We start from the raw sequence: 25,973 nt of genomic DNA, 5'->3' as shown, positions 1-25,973 counted from the left end.
ATGTTTTTGTTGTGAACAATATGTAGTTTGGGATTTTTCTGTGCATTTGATATTTTAAAAGCAAAAGCAAAATGATTTGGTATAATATTCAACTTATTCAAGTTTCAACATCTACTTGGGTATGTAAGAATTGTGTGAACTTTCTGGGATAAATTTCTCACTGTTACTGATATAAGGTCATGATAAATAAGTGTTTGGGATTTATCTGAAACTTTGGAGATAAAATTCTTTGGGCTTGTAATTAATGTTATTTAGGAGTTTTAAAGCTCCACTCTCTTATGTTCTGAAGGTTGAGTTTTAACTGCTTATGTTATGTTACTGTCATGCTCTTGAATTTTTTTTTCTTCCTGTGACTAATTTCTATGATCAGAACAATTATTAATAAGAACTGTTAATGCAATTCAAATATGTCATACCTTGTAGTTTCCAATCTGGTTATATGTAATCATTATATTCTAAATACTTAGGCAAATATGTATTTAGCCTGGTCATCTGTCTGTTACTGGATATTTGTGTTTTGTTTTTAAAAAGGTTTCTAAATGATAAGAGGAAAATTAACAATGGTCTGTGAAATCTAACTGCTGTTTTATTTATTGGGAATATAGCTGACAGATGTTTGCCTGCTTGTGAAGCAAATTCAGCTGCTGGTTCTTCACATTTTGTAGAAGTCTGTTGAATCAAGTCTTTCTATCTCAGACTGTTCTAACTTTGTTAGATTGGGTTTTTTGTTGTTCTAGATTTTGGCCAAATTACAGATTATTGAACCTCTTCTGAGATATTGATCAACCCATCTGAAGCTTAGATTGACACCACACTCATATCCCAGCATGGATTGAGAGCCTTTGCACATTTCTCAGCCTGAAGCAGCTAAGATTGAGACCTTCACCCATGCTCCTGATGTAATTTGGACTGATATAGGGGAAGTGGAAAAGTGGTTGATGAAGTATTGTTAAAAGAACAACTATATCACTGTGTATTTAATTGTTAAATTTGTTTAATTGTTAAAGTTGTTAACTGTTGCTGTTAAGGAAGTTATAATATGTTTATAATATTTATGTTCACTTCAGAATATTTAATTGTTTGAGGGATTTTTCTTTTAGGAAACTCCTCCTGTACTAGTCTGTTATGTATAGGAACTTTAATTCACTCTTGTGAATTATGTATATATGGGATGGTTATTTGACTATTTACTTTGTTTTTAGATGATTCCTTTCCATGATGAAAAAAAAAAAAGAAAAAAGAGAGAGGAAGAGATAGGGAACTAGGGAAAGTGGTGGATTTTCCTCAAAATACATTAAAAGAGTGGGAACCATTATGTTTAAGTCATTAAGTAGTCCTTTTTGTTTTTCCTATGTTTTAGCTTTGAAGCCCCTTATTGCCCTGGCAGACTCAGTTTTGGGGACTATTTTGTTTTTAGGAAATCTCCAAAATATACACCTGTGTTGGGACTGGCAGTCACCAGCCCTGCAACCCCAGTTTCTTAATTGATATCTCAGCATTTTTAATGACATTGCAGTTTTTTTTAATTCATTTTTCCAAATTATCCCCTCCCTCCCTCCACTCCCTCCCCCCCCATGACAGGTAATCCTATACATTTTACATGTGTTACAATATTACCTAGATACAATATATGTGTGTAAATACCATTTTCTTGTTGCACATTAATTATTAGCTTCCGAAGGTATAAGTAACCTGGGTAGATAGACAGTAGTGCTAACAATTTACATTCACTTCCCAGTGTTCCTTCTCTGGGTGTAGTTATTTCTGTCCATCATTGATCAACTGGAAGTGAGTTGGATCTTCTTTATGTTGAAGATTTCCACTTCCATCAGAATACATCCTCATACAGTATTGTTGTTGAAGTGTATAGTGATCTTCTGGTTCTGCTCATTTCACTCAGCAACAGTTGATTTAAGTCTCTCCAGGCCTCTCTGTATTCCTCCTGCTGGTCATTCCTTACAGAGCAGACATTGCAGTTTTGAGATCAAGCTTTTAAAGTTCGGGGTTTGCCTGCCTTGATGGTCTAACTGTGCATGATCTGATAGCTCTGCTCAGAAATCTGTATTATAGCCCTCTCTGTTTCTCTGGGTGGAGACAGATGGAGCTACTCCAAGCCTTACCCTTCTCCCCTGGAGTGGGGTGCCCCTCTGAATAGGCAGCCCTGGTACTCCCTATGTAAGCAGAAGCTGAGTTGAGTGCACAAATGACTGCAGACCACCTAACACAGTGAACTGTCCATCTCAAACTGGATTCTCTGGCTGAGAAGAGGGCCTTTCTATGCTAATAACTCTGGGGTTGTCAAGAAGAGACTTGCCCTTGCCATTGTCTTGCATTTTCTAGTTTTATTTTTATTTGCTTCATATTGGGTTGGTCAAAATTATGGCTCTGAGACCTCAGGGGAGGTAATTCAATAATTCAAATCTTCAGAAGGGGAGTGTGTAATGTTGTGCCTCAGTTTCCTTAGATTATCATCTTTGTTAATTTGTCTTTGTATTTTTATGTCTGCCAAATGCCAATCTTTTTTGTGATAACTGCTTCCAAGGCAGTTTGTGGAAGCATTTTTTATGGTATGAACTTATTGCAATCAGTGGTTATATCTTATTGCCACTATGCCTACCCTGTATAATTGTATTAGAAACCAGAATAGTTCAATGATCCCTATCAAAATATTGCATACAAAAGATACTATTAAATTATGATCCTTCAGAGAAAAGGCTGGAATATATTAGAAAGGGATGATCTTGATGGTGAGCTTGATAAGCAATGTATGGATATGTTAACTGATTTTGAGGAGTGTGTAAGTTCTTCATAGAAATATGATAAAATCATTTACATATTAGGAGGGGGAGTTTTGTGGAATAGAGTGAGATAAGGTGAAGAACTTACAAGAATATGTGAATTCTTTTTCTGTATTTTATTTTCATTATTTCTATGTTTCCCCTATGACCTGTATAATATGTGCAGGCCCTTATTTACTTGAGCCTTGGCCAGCTATAGCCATATTTACTTAACCTGAGCTGATGACATTTATCAGTATTTGACATTTATCAATATTTAGTCTATTAGCTAGACCACTATCTGCTTGATTAAGCCTGAAAGCTTGATTTTCTGTTTCCTAGAAATCAGGTGATTTTGGGGAAACAGAAACTTTCCATTCCAATCTCTACAAATAACAACCACCAATTAGATGCCTCCCCCTAACCTTCTCAATTCTCTCTTACTAGTGATGTAATTTTTTGTATAAAAGCTATGTATCTTTACTACTTCTTTAGCCCTCCTACCACAGGCTTTCTCTTTCTTATCTTGCTATGGGACGGCTCATCCTCTAGAGATTTTCAATAAACAACTTTTCTGTCTTCTACTGAATGATCTCTGAGTAGCGTTTTGGGTAAGGGCCTTCCACATCTGTCACATAGTCAATCAAAACAGAATCCCCAAAAATGAAGGTCCTGAAATTATAGTCTAATGAAGCTTTTGACTTTAATTTAGTGGGACTAATGCTAGGAAGAAACTCAGTTAAAGTATAGATCCTCTTTCTTTCTCAGAAACTAAGAAGTAGATGGAGTAGGAAGTATTATCTCTGCAAAGTTTTGAGAGAAATGTTTGCACATAATTGCTGTGCTTTTGAAGTAAACATTCCTTTATAAAAATGATTACAATGTTGAATAGTTAAATGAAATGAAGATGTTAATAATTTGTCTCCTAAAATGGGGAGAGAGGGAAGGGAGCAGAAACTTTCAATGTAATTTGACATAATGTAAGGGAAAAAAGAGAATCTCTGATTTTCCTCAGATTATCAGAGAACTGCCAAGGAAGAAAAATAAATTTGGAGCATGGGTAAAATGTAAAAGATTTATCCATCAGAAAATATAGCCCGATTTAACCATGTTATATCATAATAAAAATATTTTTGAAGAAAAAAATGTAAAGAAATGTGTATTATTGTTTCTTTCATGTTATACTTTTAATGATTTGTTTTATGGATAAGAATGTCTTTCTCCCATAAACTTTACTGCCTTGAGATCAGCTGCATGTTTTTTTTTTTCTTTCCTGTTTCCCCTTACTTTACTCAGTCTATAATCAGTGTTCAGCTTTTCTGAACAAATAAAAGTTTCTCCAAAAGACACTGATTCTCTGATACCTAAAAAATGTCTTTTAAGAGGAAAGAAACCTGAGAAATTAGGACAATTCCTAAGGATCACTTGAACGGGGAATTTGGATGGCATTCCTAAGTCCACATTATGCCTACCAGACCCTGAACTGTGTAACATTCAGATTGAATTCAGGATTAAACAGGGCCTTCTATAACTTTGGTTTTATCTATTGATATGGGTATTGAGTGAGTTTTTAATATGAACATTTTAGAATTAGAGCTATAAAATTATGAGGGTGAGTTATAATGGGCTATAACTTTAAGATACTATCATTGATACCATTCCAAGATTAACATTGGGAGGAGGAAAATTCCTTTCTTGATTTTATGAGATTTAATTTTCTGCTCTTTAATCAATCATTCAGGAAGCTAACCCTTGTGCATTATAAAAGCACCAGCAGCTCTGAAGGACAGTTCAGATTCCTGAACCTGCTTCCAACAAGATGTGGCTACTTTCACTGGTCTTGTGCTTTATCAGCTCCATCACTGCTTTTACAGGTAAGGATGAGGAATTTTATTCCCCTTCCAAAAAAAAGAACTAAGAAGTCATGTGCTAGTTATTATTTGGGAAAATCTAGACAGATAGTAGACTTCTTTTTTGTTATGAACTAAATTTTCAATAAGCAAAAGTATTTCAAAGAATTAAGACAAAAAGATTTTGCATAAAAGTGGGAACTTCTGTTGCATGAGGATTAACTAGGTTTTGTGACAGAATGAATATGTGTGTGTGTGTGTGTGTGTGTGTGTGTGTGTGTGTGTGTGTTAATGCAAGATGAGGAGGAAGTTGACCCTTCCAGACTGATGGATGTACTATTTGAAAAACTCTGAAGTGATTCCGGTTTTGTTTTAATCTACTGAATAGTTTCTTAACCAGAAGTCTGTGAGCTAATTGGTTTTTAAACATATTTCAATAATTACCCTTCAGTAAGTTTGATTTCCTTTGTAATCCTATGCATTTTTTGTATATGCATTTAAAAACATTATTCTGAGAAGAATTTCAGTTTCACCAGATTGCCAAAATAGTGCATGACACAAAACAGGCTAAAATTCCATCAACTAGAAAATACTCTGGGAAATATCACTTAAAATAACTAAGTAATCCCTAATCAACATAAAATCAAAGTGATCCTGATGGCAATGAAGAATGGAACAACTATCTAGTTAATACAAGATAAAAGGAGGAGAAGGAGAAGGAGGAGGAGATTGGTAGGAGGAGGAGGAAAAAAAGAGAAAGAGAAGAAAGTGGGAAAGGAGAGATCAAGAAAGTGAGAGAAAGATGGAAAGGAAATCATTGTCTCCTTAAAATTAGTAAGTTTACACCCCATATATCTTCTTACCAAACCTTACTACCTCACTAATTTTTTTGCCTTCAATCCACTTGATGGAAATACAGAAAATGGATTAGTTCTGGATGGCATAGATTCTATTCCAATGGAGTTCTTCAAGCAGTGGTTGGTTAAATGCTTTTCTGTAAGTTGAGGTGGAAATTCCTTTTAGGGGTAAAAATTGGACTTCATATTTGCTGGAAGTCCTTCAAATATTAAACTAATATGATTTTAGTATTTCTTGGTATCAATCATGAATATGGAGAGAAGAGAAAGAAGAGGGAGGAAAGAATATATGTAAGAGAGATAGTGGTAAAAGTATAATCTTGAAGCATATGTAAATGGAAAGTGATAGTTTGACTTTAGTCTTTCAAATGACCACACCACACTCCTTCTTATCCATGTATGCATCTCTTCCTTGATTCAGTCAATTAACAATCATTTTTAAGGGCTTACTATGTCAGGCACTTTGCTAATTACTGAAGACAAAGAGAAAAGTGAAACAGTCCTTGTACTCAAGAATTCTTCATGTTAGCCTGGGTAGATGAATATATGTATGTAAACATCATACACATGTATGCACATGTGTATGTGAATATATATATACACACACACACAAACACACACACATATACATATATATATATATATATATACATATATATATATATACATATATATATATATATATATATGTATATATATATATATGTATATATATATATATATATATATATATATATACACATATGCATAGCACAATGACCAATATACTAAGTCTGGAGTCAGGAAGACTCATTTTCCTGAGTTCAAATCTGGATTCAGAAACTTACTAGCTGTGTGTCCCTGCACAAGACACAACCCTGTTTGCCTCAGTTTCTTCATCTATAAAATGAACTGGAGAAGACAATGGCAAACCACTCCAGTATCTTTGTCAAAAAAAAAAAATCCAGATGTGTTCAGGAAGAGTCATATATGCCTGAAACAATTGAACAACAGTAATAGCTGTATAGTGGTTGTGGTGGGAAGAGGAAAAGTCTTCATGTACAAGGTGGCACCTGAATAAATTAATGTTTGTTAGAGGCTGAGATTAGGAAGGAGCTCATTCCAATTATGAGAGAAACTGCCAGTGCAAACGAAGATTGACAATCAAAAGAAGAAAACAAATTTGCTTTGACATTAAAATGTGTATATTTTAATGCCTGAAAGTTATGCTTTATATATCAAATAGAGAAATTCCTGTTTAACTATATATGTAATGGTGATTGAATCATTCTTTCAATTCTCAAGTAAATATTAAATGCCAAATATGTACAAGGCACAATTCTAGCTTTTAAAGGCAATAGTCACATAAAGAAGACACTCATGCATTTTTGAGAACTTAGAATCTAGTAGAAGAAAAATAATTCTGTCAAAACCAGAATATAAGAAACACAAAGGAAGGAAACTTAATGATCATAATCCAACTCATAGCTGAAAATGAATCCCTTCAACAAAATACTCAACAATTGGTTAAGAAGTAGAAGAAAGGAGGAATCTTACTAGTTTTAGCCAAATGCCAAATTCATCATTTCATCCACAAATACTGAAATATTTGATAATCTTGTATAATACATACTCTAATATTCCTTGCTCCCCCTCCTTTATTTCCACTCTTTCAGAGTTTTCCCCAAAGTTTTCAAAATTGGAGTCAAGCCCTATTCCAAAGTAATTATTCTTTACCTTACTTGGCCATACCTACTTATGGAATCAGAAGACTTTTGAAAGTTAGGGCTCTGACTCTTCCTTCAGTATTTATTGAATTTCTTTCACTCTTACGGTGCTTTCATTCTCCTATTCAGGAGATCTAATATTGCTTTTCCATTTTATCTTGGAAGAGTATCTCAAATAGGTATTAAGATAGCACCTATTAAAAAAAGATAGTAACAATTTACATAGTTAATTAAATAAGAAAAATTTTTAAACATTAATAAAGCTATGGTTTTAGAAGCTAAACATTCCCTAGTTGATATCATCACATGAGTTGTAGTAATAAGTTATAATCAGAGTTTACACCTATTTCCAAGTTGTGTCTTGAACTTTCCAGAAAGTATCTTAAAGAGGGGAGGTTATTATTGCTCACAAATCAATGATATTTCTAAAGAAATATGACTCATGAAGGGACTTTATGAAAAGTAACATTTGAGAATTATTATTCTTTATGTACTTGTGTTGAAAGACTTGGCTCTTATTCTTGGCTGAAGAAGGGAAATAATTACCAGGATTTTTGTCCTCAATGTGTTATTTGAAAACAGACAATCAAATCAAATCAACAATACAAATGTGCATAGTGGAGGACCTTTTCAGTTTGAGAAAAATGAAATAATTTGAACTAATCTGGAAATAACTGCTGTGGCTAGGGTAATATGACAAAAAAGTAAGCAATAAATTGGTTTCTTATCATAAATCAAAGGGAAATTAACTGTGGGAATCAGAGAAGACAGTACAAGAAAGTTGAGTTTAAAAACATGATCTTAGCATATGTAGCTTTGTATCTTCTGCGAGCAGTTTAGCGAAGTATCTGATTAAAATTATTACCAACTCTCCCTCCTCACTCCTGAACTGAAAAGGCTTACTAACTATAATACCCACAGTGCATGGTCCAGAAGGTTTGGAGACTCAGTTGACACCAATGTGTAAACCACTGTACAGTGATATTAGGAGAATTTATACCAACATTATTGGAAGTTGAATAACTTTAAAAGACTAGAACTCTACTTGACATAGTGACCAACCACAATTCTAGAGCATTTTTGGTGAAACTTGTTGTTCTTTTTTTGACAGAGAGAGATGAACTCAACATATATATGTATATATGTATATATATATATATATATATATATATATATATATATATATATATGAATTACCTTATTGGCCTTAAGTTAAAATATATGTATATATATATATATATATATATATATATATATATATATATATATATATATATATATATATATTTTAACTTAAGGCCAATAAGGTAATTTGCCTATTTCCTCCCCATACACATTTGCAACAGATTTTGTTTTTCTTTCTGTCTCAGTCAGGTAGCAGGAAGAGATGGAGGAAAGAGAAGGCATATTTATGTTCATTTTAAAATTAAAATTTAATTAGAAAAACATTTAATGATTAAGAATATATATTTTTTAAAATTGGTTGACAGAGTTGTGGCCTTCTGGTGTAGTAGTGAGATTCAACCACAGCAATTAAACAACTAAGTATTAAATGACTAAAGTTATCTAGATAAATAAAAACTGGTTGCTGAACAGAACCTACCCTTCATTGGGAAGCAGACTCAACAGAGCAGCGTGGAGACAACAACAAAATCAATAGTAACTTTGTAAATTGCCCCTCTGGGAACTCTTTCTACATGTATTTTCTATGCACAATTCCTACACTTTTCTTGTAGAACAAGTACTTTTTTTTGAGAATGACTTATAGGTTTATGGAAAATATTCTCTTGTTACTTTTATTGTTCTACTGTTTCATTAACCACTTTTACTTTGAATTAAGCATGTTTTCTGGCTGACAAATGAAAGTCATGTGGTATTCTCATGCATAAATACCTAAAGAAGCTTTTGAGGGATTCATGTGTGAGAGGGGCCATCAATCTCATATATGGTACATACACTTAACAGCTTTTTTTTCCCCTTTTAAATAAGAACTTATTTCTGGAGAAGGGCAATAATGCCATTTCCCCTCTATATTGCATTTCTTTTATCTCAGTTGCAAATGTGCTTTCTAGTACACTCTATCTGTACATCATAACTTCTGCATAGCCTTCAATTAAGGTCCTGATAATAAAGATGCCTTAGATCATTAGCTTTATATTTCCTCTCTATTGATTTTATTCAGTTTATTTATCAGTACAGAGCTGATAGGCAGGTTGTCACTTTTATACTCCAGAATTCTGACATAAATGAAAATTATGGTGGAGAAATTGACTCACCAGTCCTTTGGCATTATGGGGAGAACCCTTTGGTTTAGCCAATAACAAAGTGCATAGCTATATCCCATTTCAAAAGACATTAGAAAATAGTGATATCCACATATCACATCCTTTAATTTCCCTAAAATAAAGAAGTGGCATTACTTTTTTGATAGACCAATAAACTCCATTCTTCTTTTATCTTTGATTTGTAGTTCTGGTAGGGACACACTCATGCCTGCATATCCCATAGAGGTACATTCTATCCTGAATACCAGGACTTAGATCTTCTGTCATGTTTCTGTCCATCATTTCTTCCACTATCTTCACAATTACTTGTAATCTATCTTCCAGTCTCACTTTTAAATTGAAACTCCTCTCTCTGGGGTTATAAATTATCCATTAATTGTTAATTTAAAGACCTTTTGTCAGTCTTTAGATTGCTTGGGCTCTCTGCACTTTTAAAATATCAAAACTTTGCTTGTGGACATCTCTTCCCTAGTCTTTTATCACACTCATTTTTCTTGGTTCTCATCATTATCTCTATATTATAACTACAGATCCCCCCAAAAGCCTTGAGTATCCATCAAATAAATGATTGAAATTGCTAAGAATTTTTACAGAAAAATTGATTACCTATTATCACATATTCATAAAAATTTAAGAAGAATATTTTAATAATGTCAGTATATTAAATTTTCATAGCTTCAGAACTATTAAATTTAAAGTTTTCAAAATATAGAAAAGAAATTTATGTACACACACAAATATATGTACACATATTTATGTGTATGTCTGTATCTCTATGCACAAATGAAAAACAAACACACAAAAATGAAGAGAGAATAGAATAAAGTAGATATAATCCCTACCATTCTCTTTGCTATTGGGAGGTATCCCAAAGATGTTTCCAGTGTCCCCCAAGAAGATAAACTTTTATCTCAATCCTTTTATTCAAATACAAAGAAATATTCAGTGTGATCTATCTTTGGGACACTTCTTATAACCTGAGATATATAAGTTAAAGATAAATAATAGCAGGATATCAGCATATCCTATTTAAATCTGAATTTCATTGGAAAAGATGAGAATGATATAATAATTATCTCCATTATTTTGTTACCATTGTAACATGTGTATTATCTTTAAAAATTTGTGAAATGCTTTAAATTATCTCAGTTCTTCTGTCTATTCAGACATTATTTCTTTTTTAAAATTTTTTATTTATAATTTTTTGACAGTATATATGCATGAGTAATTTTTTTATGACATTATCTCTTGTATTCATTTTTCCAAATTATCCTCTCCCTCCTTCTACTCCCTCCCCTGGATGACAGGCAATCCCATACATTTTACATGTGTTACAATATAATCTAGATACAATATATGTGTGTAAATACCATTTTCTTGTTGCACATTAAATATTAGATTCTGAAGGAATAAGTAACCTGGGTAGATAGACAGTAGTGCTAACAATTTACATTCACTTCCCAGTGTTCCTTCTCTGGGTGTAGTTGTTTCTGTCCATCATTGATCAACTGGAACTGAATTAGATCTTCTTTATGTTGAAGATATCCACTTCCATCAGAATATATATTAATATAGTATTGTTGTTGAAGTAGATAATGATCTTCTGGTTCTGCTCATTTCAATCAGCATCAATTCATGTAAGTCTCTGCAAACCTTTCTTTATTCATCCTGCTGGTCATTTCTTACAGAGCAATAATATTCCATAACATTCATATGCCATAATTTACCCAACCATTCTCCAATTGATGGACATCCATTCATCTTCCAGTTTCTAGCTACAACAAAAAGAGCTGCTACAAACATTTTGGCACACAGGTCCCTTTCCCCTCTTTAGTATTTCTTTGGGATATAAGCCCAGTAGTAGCGCTGCTGGATCAAAGGGTATGCACAGTTTGATAACTTTTTGGGCATAATTCCAGATTGCTCTCCAGAATGGTTGGATTCTTTCACAACTCCACCAGCAATGTATTAGTGTCCCAGTTTTCCCACATCCCCTCCAACATTCATCATTATTTGTTCCTGTCATCTTAGTCAATCTGACAGGTGTGTAGTGGTATCTCAGAGTTGTTTTAATTTGCATTTCTCTGATCAGTAGTGATTTGGAACACTCTTTCATATGAGTAGATATAATTTCAATTTCATTATCTGAGAATTGTGTCTTCATATCCTTTGACCATTTATCTATTGGACAATGGTTTGATTTCTTATAAATTAGGGTCAATTCTCTATATATTTTGGAAATGAGACCTTTATCAGAACATTTAACTATAAAAATATTTTCCCAATTTGTTACTTCCTTTCTAATCTTGTTTGCATTAGTGTTGCTTGTACAGAAACGTTTTACTTTGATGTAATTAAAATCTTCTATTTGGTGATCAATAATGATTTCTAGTTCTCCTCTAGTCATAAATTCCTTCCTCCTGCACAGGTCTGAGAGGTAGACTATCCTCTATTCCTTTAATCTATTTATGATCTTATTCTTTATGCCTAAATCATGGACGCATTTTGATCTTATCTTGGTATATGGTGTTAAGTGTGGATCCATATCTAATTTCTGCCATAGTAATTTCCAGTTTTCCCAACAGTTTTTTTCAAATAATGAATTTTTATTCCTAATATTGGTATCTTTGGGTTTATCAAACACTAGATTGCTATAGTTGTACCCTTTTTTGCCCTTTGCACCTAATCTGTTCCACTGATTGACTGGTCTATTTCTTAATCAATACCAAATGGTTTTGGTGACTGCTCCTATATAATATAGCTTTAGATCAGGTATACCTAGACCACCTTTATCTGACTTTTTTTTTTCATTAATTCCATTGAAATTCTAGACCTTTTTGTTCTTCCATATGAACTTTGTTGCTATTTTTCTAGGTCACTAAAATAGTTTCTTGGGAATCTGATTGGTATAGCACTAAACAAATATATTAGTTTGGGGAGTATTGTCATCTTTATTATATTTGCTCGGCCTATCCAAGAGCACTTAATATTTTTCCGATTATTTAAGTCTGAATTTATTTTTGTGGAAAGTGTTTTGTAATTTTGCTCATATAATTCCTGACTTTCCTTTGGTAGATAGATTCCCAAATATGTTATACTATCGACAGTTATTTTGAATGGAATTTCTCTTTGTATCTCTTGCTGTTGGATTTTGCTGGTAATGTATAAAAATGCTGAAGATTTATGTGGATTTATTTTGTACCCAGCAACTAAAGTTGTGAATTATTTCTAATAACTTTTTATTAGAATCTCTGGGGTTTTCTAAGTATACCATCATATCATCTGCAAAGAGTGACAGTTTGATTTCCTCATTATCTACTCTTATTCCTTTAATCTCTTTCTCGACTCTTATTGCCAAGGCTAGTACAATAATAATACAATATTGAATAGTAATGGTGATAATGGACAACATTGTTTCACTCCTGATCTTACTGGGAAAGGTTCCAGTTTATCCCTATTACATATTATGCTTATTGATGGTTTTAAATAGATGCTACTGATTATTTTAAGGAAAAGTCCATTTATTCCTATACTCTCAAGTGTTTTTAGTAGGAATGGATGTTGGGTTTTTATGAAATGCTTTTTCTGCATCCATTGAGATGATCATATGGTTTTTATTACTTTGATTATTAATATGGTCAATTATACTAATAGTTTTCCTAATATTAAATGAGCTCTGCATTCCTGGTATAAATCCTACTTGATCATAGGGCATTATCCTGGGGATGATTTTCTGAAGTCTTTTTGCTAATATCTATTTAAGATTTTAACATCAATATTCAATAAGGAAATGGGTCTATAGTTTTCTTTCTCAGTTTTCGATCTACCTGGTTTAGGTATCAGTACCATATCTGTGTCATAAAAGGAGTTTGGCAGGACTCCTTCATCCCCGATTTTTTCAAATAGTTTATATAACATTGGGGCTAGTTGTTCTTTAAATGTTTGGTAGAATTCACATGTAAATCCATCTGGTCCTGGGGATTTTTTCCTGGGGAGTTGATTAATAGCTTGCTCTATTGTTTTTTCTGAAATGGTACTATTTAAGCAATTTATCTCCTCCTCTGTTAATCTAGGAAGCCTATATTTTTGGAGGAAGTCAGCCATTTCACTTAAGTTATCAAATTTATTGGCATAAAGTTGGGCAAAGTAATTCCTTATTATTTCTCTAATTTCCTCTTCATTGGTAGAAAGATCCCCCTTTTCATTTGTAAGACTAACAATTTGATTTTCCTCTTTCTTTTTTCTGATCAGATTTACCAAAGGTTTGCCTATTATATTGGCTTTTGCATAAAACCAACTCTTTGTTTTATTTATTAATTCAATAGTTTTTTTTACTTTCAATATTATTGATTTCTCCTTTTAATTTTAGTATTTCAAGTTTAGTTTTTGGTTGGGGGGTTTTAATTTGGTCTTTTTCTAGCTTTTTAAGTTGCAGGCCCAATTCATTAATATTCTCTTTCTCTATTTTTTTCAAATAACCCTCTAAAGATATAAAATTTCCCCTTATTACCACTTTAGCGGCATCCCACCAATTTTGGTATGATGTCTCATTGTTATCATTATCTTGGGTGAAATTATTAATTGTTTCTATAATTTGCTGTTTCACCCAGTCATTCTGTAAGATGATATTGTTCAGTTTCCAATTACTTTTTGGTCTATTTACCCCTAACTTCTTATTGAATGTAGTTTTTATTGCATTGTGATCTGAGAAGAAGGCATTTACTATTTCTGCTTTCCTGCATTTAATTTTGAGATCTTTATGGCCTAATATATGGTCAATTTTGTGTATATGTTCCATGAACTGCTGAGAAGAAAGTATCCTTCTTTCTATCACCATTCAGTTTTCTCCAAAGGTCTATCATAGCTAATTTTTCTAATGTTCTATTTACCTATTTAATTTCTCTCTTATTTGTTTTGTGGTTTGATTTGTCTAATTCTGAGAGTGCAAATTTGAGATCTCCCACTATTATAGTTTTGTTGTGTATTTCTTCTTGCAACTCTCTTAACTTTTCCTTTAGGAAGTTAGATGCTATACCACTTGGTGCATATATGTTTAGTATTGATATGGCTTCATTGTCTATGCTAAGTTTTAGTAGGTTATAGTCTCCTTCCTTATCTCTTTTAATTATATCAGTTTCTGCTTTTGCTTATTTGAGATAAGGATGGCAACCCCTGCTTTTTTGGCTTTACCTGAAGCATAATAGATTCTGCTCCAATCTTTTACCTTTACTCTGTATGTATATACTTGCTTTAAGTGTATTTCCTGTAAACAACATATTGTAGAGTTCTGACTTTTGATCCAGTCTGCTATCCACCTCCGTTTAATGGGAGAGTTAATCCCATTCACATTTACAGTTAAAATGACTAATTCTGTATTTCCTGTCATCATATTATCCCCAGATTATGCTTTTTCTTTTCCCTTGACCCCCCTGAACCTCTTCTCCAATATTTAATTTATAGACCACACTTGTGATGCACAGCTTTTTAGTATCCCCTTCCTTTTAAGTCCCTTCCCCTTTCTTGTACCTTTCCCTTATTCCCCTTTTCCTTTTTCCTTTTCCTCTCCCCCATTTTAATGAGGTGAGAGAGGATTCTCTGAAAAACAAATATGTCAGTTTTTTATTCTTTGAGCCTACTCTGATGAGAGTAAGATTCACACAATGTTTCTCCCCCTCTCTAAATTCCCTCAGATGTGGTAGATTTTCTATGCCTCTTCCTGGGATGTAGTTTCCCTCTTTTTTATCTCTCCTTCCCCTTTTTCTGATATTACCCCCTCACCTTTACTACTTCCCTTTTTTATATTATGTCAGTAAAATCAAATTATCCATGCAGACTTTCTGTATATCCACAACAGAGATACAGTTCTCAAGGGTTCTTTTTTACCTTTTTCTGCTTCAATTCAGTCTTGTGCATGTAGATCAATTTTTTTTGTAAAGTCTGGTTTTTTTATTAGAAACAAATGGAATTCCTCTGTTTCATTAAATGACCATCTTCTTCCATGGAAGAAAATGCTAAACTTAGCTGGGTAGTTTATTCTTGGTTGCAATCTTTGCTCTTTTGCCTTTTGGATTATTAGGTTCCAGGCCCTTCAATCCTTTAATGTGGAGGTAGCCAAATCTTGCATGACCCTTATTGTGGCCCCTTGATATTTGAATTGTTTTTTCTTCACTGCTTGCAATATTTTTTCCTTAGTATGGTAGTTCTGCAGCTTAGCCACAATGTTCTGTGGAGTTCTTTTTTTAGTGTCTTTTTCACAAGGTGTTTGATGAATTCTTTCAAAGCCTATTTTCCCTTCTGTTTCTATTATCTCTGGACAGTTCTCTTTGATGATTTCCTGTAAAATAGAATCTAGGCTCTTTTTTTCAACATAGCTTTCAGGAAGCCCAACGATCCTCAGATTATCTCTCCTAGATCTATTTTCCAGATCTATAGATTTTCCCAGTAAATATTTGCCAGCTTTTCATTTTGTTTGTTTGACTTATTCTTGGTTTCTCAATGAATCATTCATTTCTATTTGTTCTGTTTTGATTTTAATAAGTTATTTTCTTCATTCACATTTTTTAGTTCTTTTTGTATATGCCCAATTGAGTTTTTAAATGAATTATTTTACTCTGTTGAATTTTTTTTCCATTTCACTATTTTTAGTGAGTTATTTTCTTTTTCCAATTCAGATATCCTACTTTCCTGTGATTTTTTAACCTTTTCTAATTCACAAATTTTGTTTCTCTGCACCTCCTGTGAATTCTTTATTTTTTCCAACTCAAATTTCAGGACATTGTTATTCTCTCTCTTAACTTCTCTTTCCTTTCTCCATTTTTCTTCAAACTCTCTTAACTTTTTAATAGTCTCTTCTAGGAGCTAGTTATGTGATGGGAGGGGTAGGTATCATTCCCCTTTAGAGTGATATCTGCAGGCTCTCTGCTATTAGCCTCTTTGGGGTTGGATATCCATTCTTCTCTGTATAGAAGGTTTCAATCATTCTCTTCAGCTTCTTAGTCATTGTTAAAAATCTGTTTGGGTTTACCCTTGGGGTAAGAAGTTTATTTATTTATTTACCAGCTTCCTCCCAGAATGGGGAGTGGTAAAATGAAACAACCCTGTGCCAGAGATAAGAGAGAGCTCTTGGAGAGAGCTCCCCTCCCCCTCTCAGGAAAAGCCTCAGAGGTGTTTAGCAAGGCTGTGCTGTGAGGAGTGTCCAGTGAAGGGCCCTGCTGTGTGACCTAGCGACTGCCCTGAGGTTTAAGGCTGAACAGTGAAAGGTCACAAACCCCAGCCAATGCCTCCCTTGGGGCCATGGATATCAGCAGCCGATGTGAAAAGCCCCATGTGCTCAAACTTGATGTGTCTGCCAAGAAACTGAGGTCCCTACTACAAAGGTTCCACTTCTCTGGGAATTCCGCTGCTGCTAGAATTCCACTGCCTTAGGCTGAACCCTGCACTATGTGGATTAGAGGCTGTCTAAGGCTGTGTCCCTGCTGTTCAGGCTCTCAACTACCCCAAGGAGTAGCCCCAGGCAGCAGAAGGCCAGTCTGTGTAGTTGTGAGGAGATCTATTAGGTCACTTCTGGATTAGGGTGGATTTAGGATCTGGCTTTATATTTCAAAGTAGCTTGATTTCTCTTCTGAACTGCTGTTTTATAAGAGAGAAGGGCTTACAGCCTGCGTCAGATTCCTCTATCTCAGTGGCTTCTCTGATCCCAGAGTTCTCCCCAGCCCCATTGACACAGTGTGTTAGCACCCAGTCCAACCCTGTCTGTGCTGGCCTCTTTTTTTTTTTTTCCTCCCCTTGGAACCGATTTTTTCTATTTAAATTCCAGATTCTCTTCAGCTGGTAAGTTGTGCTTCTAATCCTTGTGGTTTTCATCAGTCCAGCGTTATTTTTGAGGCTGATTTAACTAATTGGTAATGAGGGAAGAAGAGAGCTTACAGATTCATGTGTATCTTCTCAGCCATCTTGGCTCCGCCCCTGTTTTGCTAATCCTAATTTCAGTCTGAACATTTATCTTATAATACCAACTATTGTTGGACATTTCTAACTGTCTATCTTATAGGGAGTAATAACTTAACATGCCCTAAATGGCATTGATTATTCCTCTGCAAACATCCCCTATTTCAAAATTTCCTTATTTTTGTTGAGGATCTCAATATCATTTTAGTGAACCCCAACTTGGAACAGTCATTCCATCTACACCTAGAACTGAATGGGCAAAATTTAACAGACCCAAGCTCAAGCCTATTTCTTTGGGTCACAATGCTTAAAATGAAGGAAGGAAAGGTAGCTTTTTCCCTTAACAGATCTATAAATGTAGATGAATTTGAACTTTCACTCTTTCTGAATGCAACTAAAAAGAGACTTAGAGTGTCCCAGAGTGATTGTTTTAAAGTTCTGGAAGCAGAACTAAGATGGTAAAGATAGGGACCCACCCAAGTTCTTCCTTAACCCCTTTGAAATATCTTTAAATAATGACTCTAAAATTGTAGAGCAGTAGAAGCCACAAAAAGTTAACGTGAAACTATTTTGTAGTTCATGACAATTTAGAAAGTAGGCACAGAAGGTCTATTGCACCAGGATGAGAATGGAAAACAGTCCAGCAGCCAGAAAGGAACAATCTAAGCATTAAAAGTCCTAGTCAGGATGACACAAGATTAGCAACTTCTAAATTAAAGGATCAGAGGGTTTGGAATAAAATATTCTGGAGGGCAAAGGAGCTAAGATTACAACCCAAAATCACCTACCCAGCAAAACTGAATATAATCTTTTTGGGGAAAAAAGACATTTAATGAAATTAAAAAAAAAAAAAAAAACAAAACACTTTAAAGCATTCTTTATGAAAAGACCAGAGGCAAATAGATGATTTGACTTTTAAATACAAGACTCTAGAGAAGAATAAAAAAGGTAATCAGTAAAGGGAAAACATAAGAGAATTAATAAGATTAAATTGCTTACATTCCTACAACAAAACATGAATCTTGTCATTTTTAGGGGAGTTAGGACTATAGACAGACAGAGGGCACAGGTATTTGTTTAAAGTGAGGGAATAATACTTGAAAAATACTATTAACAGGTGAGACAGGAATGTACTTGGAGAAAGGGAAAGGGAGAAATAGAACGTGACAAATTATCACACATAAAAGAGGCAAAAAAAAAACTGTTATAGTGCAAATGGAGTTCAAGGAGGAGGGAATGAACCTTACTCTTATCAGAATTGGCTCAAAGAAGCAATAACATATGCATACAAATGTGTATAGAAATCGATCTTATCCTGTAGGACAATAGGAAGGGAATAATAGCCATTTCTCAATGGATAAATGTTTAAAAGACATGAACTGTTTCCAGATGAAATATTCATAATTATCTATAGCCATATGAAAAAAAATGCTCTCACATCAGAGGAAAGCAAATTAAAATAATTCTGAAGTACTGCCACATATCTATTGATTGGCTAATAGGACAGAAGAAGAAAATGACAAATGCTATAGAGGACATGGAAAAAATGAAACATTAATGCACTATTGGTGGAGTTTGTGAATTGACTCAAACATTTTGTAGTATAATCTGGGAATACAATGAAAAGGGTATAAAATTATGCATATATTTGACTTACCAATATCACTACTAGGTCTGTATCCAAAAAGAAATAAAAAACAACAAAAACGTTTATATCTATATTCAGCTGTTTTCTGGGTACAAAGAATTGGAAATTGATGGGATGCCCATAAATTGGAGAAATGGCCAAGTAAAATGTGATATGTGATTAGGATGGAATACTATGGTGTTCTCAGGAGAATCTGGAAAGATTTCCATAAACTGATGCAAAGTAAAATGCACTGTGTACAAAGTAACAATGCAATGATTTATTTAAGAAAAATCTGAAAGACTTATGATGTTTCAGGCAACCTATTTAGGAAAGCTGACCAAAAAAAGTCACAATGATGTCTGGTAGAATTTAAACTGTTTGGTCATGGAATTTTATCTATTATGTACCCAATCCCACTTTAGTTTGAACAAATCTATTACCCAGATGTAGTTTAGTGAAAATTTGCCAACAATGACGGTATCAAATGACCACATATCTGGGGCTCATGCCTCTTAGCTCCATATCACAACATAATTTAAACTTCCTGATTTTGAATTCATAATTCAGCATTCTGAAGCTAGAGAGAAAGCCATCTCTGAGTCTCATTCATCTGACACCCATCAGTGCCAAGCATAGTATACTACTGATAATAGATCTTTGACAAATGACTGCTGACTAAATGAAGAAATCTCTATGTTTTCCACAGAAAAAAAATAGAGACTGTGTTTTACTATTCCACTGTTTTCTTGCAGCACATGTGGGATGTTGTAAAATGTACAGAACTTATTTATATAAGGTATATATCAGTTATTATTGTTTTCTCTTTCTTTCTCAAAGGGTACCATGACATCAGACAGGTGATGCCATAACATGCAAGGAAAATGCTATTAAGTGAGGAAAGACTGTGCAAAGTCACCAGTCTCGCTTTCTCCTCTGAAGCCAATGGCAAGATATAGATCAGGATAACCGATCTATATAGTGAAAGACCTTGGCCCTTTTGCCCAATTCTGTCTCATTTCTTACGTAGCCATAATCACTGATTGGGTATTGTTTCAGAGAATGGCTTTTTTTACCTAGTTGTGTGTGTGTGTGTGTGTGTGTGTGTGTGTGTGTGTGTGTGTGTAAAAAAGCTAAAATTAAAAGATAGCAAACATGGGGGAACATTTTAAGACAAAATTTCTTTGGACAAGTCACTTAACCCTGTTTGCCTTTGTTTCCTCATCTTTACAATGGACTGGAGAAGAAAATGGAAAACTATTCCATTATCTTTCCTAAGAAAACCCAAATAAGGTCATGAAGACTGAAACATAACTGATAATGATTGAACAACAGTCAGTTTATAGAAGTAATAACTGTTATCAATAGACATATAAGAAAATACTCTAAGTCATAAAATTAGAGAAATTCAAATTAAAACAATTCTGAAATAGTGCCTTACAACCGATCTTTTTGAGAAAGATCACTCCCCAAAATGACAAATGCTAGAGAGACTATGGGAAAACAGGTACCCTAATGTTTTGTTGCTAGAGTCGTGAATCAGTCTAACTAATCTGTAAAGAAATTTGAAACTAAGGGATGTTCATACCCTTTGACCCATTTACTCCTATGAGTCGGCATTTATTCATCTATAATATTCAAATAATATCTACTGCTTACTTTAATAAGGACTATTAACATAGAGTCTTGAAAACATAGAAACCTAGAAATACGGTTTGTTTTTATTGTTATATATTCTGAGCATTTTCATACCCATGTTCTCCACTGAAATATGAAACAATCCAGTAGATTGCTCTTATTAACCTTAACTTACAGGTGAGAAATAGGAAGCCTAGAGAACTGTCATCATTTTCTCAAGATTGGCCAGCTAGTTGTTGACAGACCTGCCACGGATTCCTGACTCCTTATGATTCTGCTTAGTTCTGCTGCTTCTCCAGTGAAATTAACTTCCTCTCTCTCATTGTGACACAGAGCAGCAGCCTTCAACATGGGTAGTGGACACCGAATATGGGAAAGTTCAAGGCATTCAAGAAAAATTGCAAGGATTTGACACACCTGTCCATGTTTTCCTGGGTGTTCCCTTTGCCAAACCTCCTCTTGGACCCTTGAGATTTAGTCCACCCCAGCCTCCTGAACCCTGGGACGATGTGAAGAACACCACTACATATCCACCCACGTAAGCAATAATCTTCTACATCTTTTTGGGACTTGAGATATTACAATGGAGAAAAACAGGGAGAATCATGTTCTCATTGTTGGATTACTTTCTAGTCAAACCTTTTGAAAATCCTTCATGTTGCCTCCCCTTTTGAAATATTACTGTTTCTTCTCATTTTTAACCCACTTCCTTAATCCTTATCAGAAGTTGGAGGATTTTTTGGAAAAGAACCTTTAAGGTTTTCATACTAGACTGATCATAAGATATAATGTGATTCACCTAATCAGCAAACTTGAGCCAAAATGAATAAATAATGGACCTACTCCAGTTTCAAACCCAAATAGATGTAGTTTTTCTACTCGTTTATAGTCACATAAAGCCCTGGGCACATATTACCTGGCAGAATGGCAAGCACCCTTTGCTTCCATTAGTTAGTCATGCCAGGTGGCCCTGTCCACCTCTTGTTATAAAGCAGTTTCTTCATTGACCTCAGTGGGTTCAGTGAATATAAAGCAAGCAATTTGGAACAAAATTTCTTAGAGTAAAGATGAGGGTTCTAGCACTGGCTCTATCACTTTGTAGCTGTGACCCAAGGCCAGTGACTCAACCTCTCTGTGTTTTTCACTTCTACATTAAAAATGAGAGCATTACTCCACTTACCCTACACTCATTGTATAAATGAAATGAGGCACTGAGTACAGGGAGTGAATATAGTTAGATACAACTCTAGCGTCCTGATTTGACTGACTGTTCTTGGAGGAGTTACCCTAATGTTTCAAAGAGCAGAATAATTTTTACAGTACCTCCACTTTAATATGAATCTCTTCCTCTTTTTCCAATCTTGTTCTTAACACCAGTTAATATTTTATCCATCGATAAAGTTGAAACAGACATTAGCTATCATGTATTTCAACTTTCTTATTTTGCTAAAGGTAGAACTGAAGCTCAAGGAAATTAAGTGATATGTTCAAAATCCACTAAAAATTTAGTGGGACTTTATATAAATTATTATTTTTTTTTATTATTATATATATATTTTATAATATTATCCCTTGTATTCATTTTTCCAAATTGCCCCCCCTCCCTCTATTCCCTCCCCCCAACGACAGGCAATACCATACATTTTACATGTGTTACAATATAGTCTAGGTACAATACATGTGTGTGAATATCATTTTCTTGTTGCACAATAAACATTAGAATCCGAAGGTACATGCAACCTGGGCAGACAGATATTAGTGCTATCAATTTACATTCGCTTCCCAGTGTTCCTTCTCTGGGTATAGTTATTTCTGTCCATCATTGATCAACTGGAAGTGAGTTGGATCTTCTTTATGTTGAAGATTTCCACTTCCATCAGAATACATCCTCATACAGTATTGTTGTTGAAGTGTACAGTGATCTTCTGGTTCTGCTCATTTCACTCAGCATCAGTTGACCTAAGTCTCTCCAGGCCTCTCTGTATTCCTCCTGCTGGTCATTTCTTACAGAGCAATAATATTCCATAACCTTCATATACCACAATTTACCCAACCATTCTCCAACTGATGGACATCCATTCATCTTCCAGTTTCTAGCTACAACAAAAAGAGCTGCTACAAACATTTTGGCACATATATGTCTCTTTCCGCTCTTTAGTATTTCTTTGGGATATAATCCCAGTAGTAGCGCTGCTGGGTCAAAGGGTATGCACAGTTTGATAACTTTTTGGGCATAATTCCAGATTGCTCTCCAGAATGGCTGGATTCTTTCACAACTCCACCAGCAATGTATCAGTGTCCCAATTTCCCCACATCCCCTCCAACATTTGTCATTATTTGTTCCTGTCATCTTAGCCAATCTGACAGGTGTGTAGTGGTATCTCAGAGTGGTCTTAATTTGCATTTCTCTGATCAGTAGTGATTTGGAACACTCCTTCATGTGAGTGGATATAGTTTCAATTTCTTCCTCTGAGAATTGTCTGTTCATATCCTTTGACCATTTATCAATTGGAGAATGGTTCGGTTTCTTATAAATTATGGTCAGTTCTCTATATATTTTGGAAATGAGACCTTTGTCAGAACCTTTGTTTTTAAAAATATTTTCCCAATTTGTTACTTCCCTTCTAATCTTGTTTGCATTAGTATTATTTGTACAGAAACTTTTTAGTTTGATGTAATCAAAATCTTCTATTTTGTGATCAATAATGATCTCTAGTTCTCCTCTGGTCATAAATTCCTTCCTCCTCCACAAGTCTGAGAGGTAGATTATCCTCTGTTCCTCTAATCTATTTATTATCTCCCTCTTTATGCCTAAATCATGGACCCATTTTGATCTTATCTTGGTATATGGTGTTAAGTGTGGATCCATATCTAATTTCTGCCATACTAATTTCCAGTTTTCCCAACAGTTTTTTCCGAATAATGAATTTTTATCCCTAATGTTGGAATCTTTGGGTTTGTCAAAGATTAGATTGCTATAGATGTACCCTTTTTTGTCCTTTGTATCTAATCTGTTCCACTGATCTACCGGTCTATTTCTTAGCCAATACCAAATGGTTTTGGTGACTGCTGCTATATAATATAGCTTTAGATCAGGTACACTTAGACCACCTTCCTCTGAGTTTTTTTTCATTAGTTCCCTTGCAATTCTTGACCTTTTATTCTTCCATATGAATTTTGTTGTTATTTTTTCTAGGTCATTAAAATAGTTTCTTGGGAGTCTGATTGGTATAGCACTAAATAAATAGATTAGTTTGGGGAGTATTGTCATCTTTATTATATTCGCTCGGCCTATCCAAGAGCACTGAATGTCTTTCCAATTATTTAAATCTGATTTTATTTTTGTGGCAAGTGTTTTGTAATTTTTCTCATATAATTCCTGACTTTTCTTTGGTAGATGGATTCCCAAATATTTTATACTCTCAACATTTGTTTGGAATGGAATTTCTCTTTGTATCTCTTGCTGTTGCATTTTGTTAGTGATATATAAAAATGCCGAGGATTTATGTGGATTTATTTTGTATCCTGCCACTTTGCTGAAATTTTGAATTATTTCTAGTAGCTTTTTAGCAGAGTCTTTGGGGTTCTCTAAGTATACCATCATGTCATCTGCAAAAAGTGATAGTTTAATTTCCTCATTTCCTACTCTAATTCCTTGAATCTCTTTCTCGGCTCTTATTGCCGAGGCTAGCGTTTCTAGTACTATATTGAATAGTAATGGTGATAGTGGGCAACCTTGTTTCACTCCTGATCTTACTGGGAAAGGTTGCAGTTTATTTCTATTGCATATTATGCTTACTGACGGTCTTAAATATATACTCCTGATTATTCTAAGGAATAATCCATTTATTCCTATACTCTCAAGAGTTTTTAGTAGGAATGGATGTTGGATTTTGTCAAATGCTTTTTCTGCATCTATTGAGATGATCATATGGTTCTTATTAATTTGATTATTAATATGGTCAATTATATTAATAGTTTTCCTAATATTAAACCAGCCCTGCATTCCTGGAATAAATCCTACTTCATCATAGTGTATTATCTTGGAGATAATTTTCTGAAGTCTTTTTGCTAATATCTTATTTAAGATTTTAGCATCAATATTCATTAAGGAGATTGGTCTATAATTTTCTTTCTCAGTTTTCGATCTACCAGGTTTAGGTATCAGTACCATGTCTGTGTCATAAAAGGAATTTGGTAGGACTCCTTCATCCCCTATTTTTTCAAATAATTTATATAACATTGGGGCTAATTGTTCTTTAAATGTTTGGTAGAATTCACATGTGAATCCATCTGGCCCTGGGGATTTTTTCCTGGGGAGTTGATTAATAGCTTGTTCTATTTCTTTTTCTGAAATGGGACTATTTAAGCAATTTATCTCCTCCTCTGTTAATCTAGGGAGCCTATATTTTTGGAGGAAGTCATCCATTTCACTTAAGTTATCAAATTTATTGGCATAAAGTTGGGCAAAGTAACTCCTTATTATTTCTCTAATTTCCTCTTCATTGGTGGAAAGATCCCCCTTTTCATTTGTAAGACTATCAATTTGATTTTCGTCTTTCTTTTTTTTGATCAAATTTACCAAAGGTTTATCTATTTTATTGGCTTTTTCATAAAACCAACTCTTGGTTTTATTTATTAATTCAATAGTTTTTTTACTTTCAATTTTATTGATTTCTCCTTTTAATTTTTGTATTTCGAGTTTAATTTTTGGTTGGGGGTTTACAATTTGGTCTTTTTCTAGCCTTTTAAGTTGTAAGCCTAATTCGTTAATCTTCTCTTTCTCAATTTTCTTCAAATAAGCCTCTAAAGATATAAAATTTCCCCTTATTACTGCTTTAGCTGCATCCCAAAGATTTTGATATGATGTCTCATCATTATCATTATCTTGGGTGAAATTATTAATTGTTTCTATAATTTGCTCTTTCACCCAGTCATTCTTTAAGATGAGATTATTCAGTTTCCAATTACTTTTTGGTCTATTTACCCCTAACTTTTTACTGAATGTAGCTTTTATTGCATTGTGATCTGAGAAGAAGGCATTTATTATTTCTGCCTTCCTACATTTAATTTTGAGATCTTTATGTCCTAGTATATGGTCAATTTTTGTATAGGATCCATGAACTGCTGAGAAGAAAGTATATTCCTTCCTATTGCCATTCAGTTTTCTCCAAAGGTCTATCATACCTAGTTTTTCTAATGTTCTATTTACTTTTTTAATTTCTTTCTTGTTTGTTTTGTGGTTTGATTTGTCTAAATCTGAGAGTGCAAGGTTGAGATCTCCCA

The 25,973-nt window shown here is 34.0% G+C and overlaps 1 protein-coding gene across 1 annotated transcript in view; it reads left to right on the top strand.

Annotated features, from left to right (window-relative positions):
* Positions 1–3,252: 3,252 nt before the first annotated feature.
* The window catches only part of LOC141557588 (liver carboxylesterase 1-like), a 49,718-nt gene continuing 26,997 nt past the window's right edge, over positions 3,253–25,973 (top strand). Inside the window, exons 1-3 of the mRNA XM_074293451.1 lie at positions 3,253–3,388; positions 4,519–4,651; positions 21,021–21,225. Of these exons, the coding sequence (XP_074149552.1) occupies positions 4,597–4,651; positions 21,021–21,225 (260 nt within the window). The 5' untranslated portion in view covers positions 3,253–3,388; positions 4,519–4,596. The remainder of the gene's footprint in view (positions 3,389–4,518; positions 4,652–21,020; positions 21,226–25,973) is intronic.

Source organism: Sminthopsis crassicaudata, chromosome 2, assembly GCF_048593235.1.
Source record: "Sminthopsis crassicaudata isolate SCR6 chromosome 2, ASM4859323v1, whole genome shotgun sequence".
NCBI lineage: Eukaryota > Metazoa > Chordata > Mammalia > Dasyuromorphia > Dasyuridae > Sminthopsis > Sminthopsis crassicaudata.
Note: the sequence above shows the minus strand (reverse complement) of the source record. Positions and strands in the feature narration are given on the sequence as shown.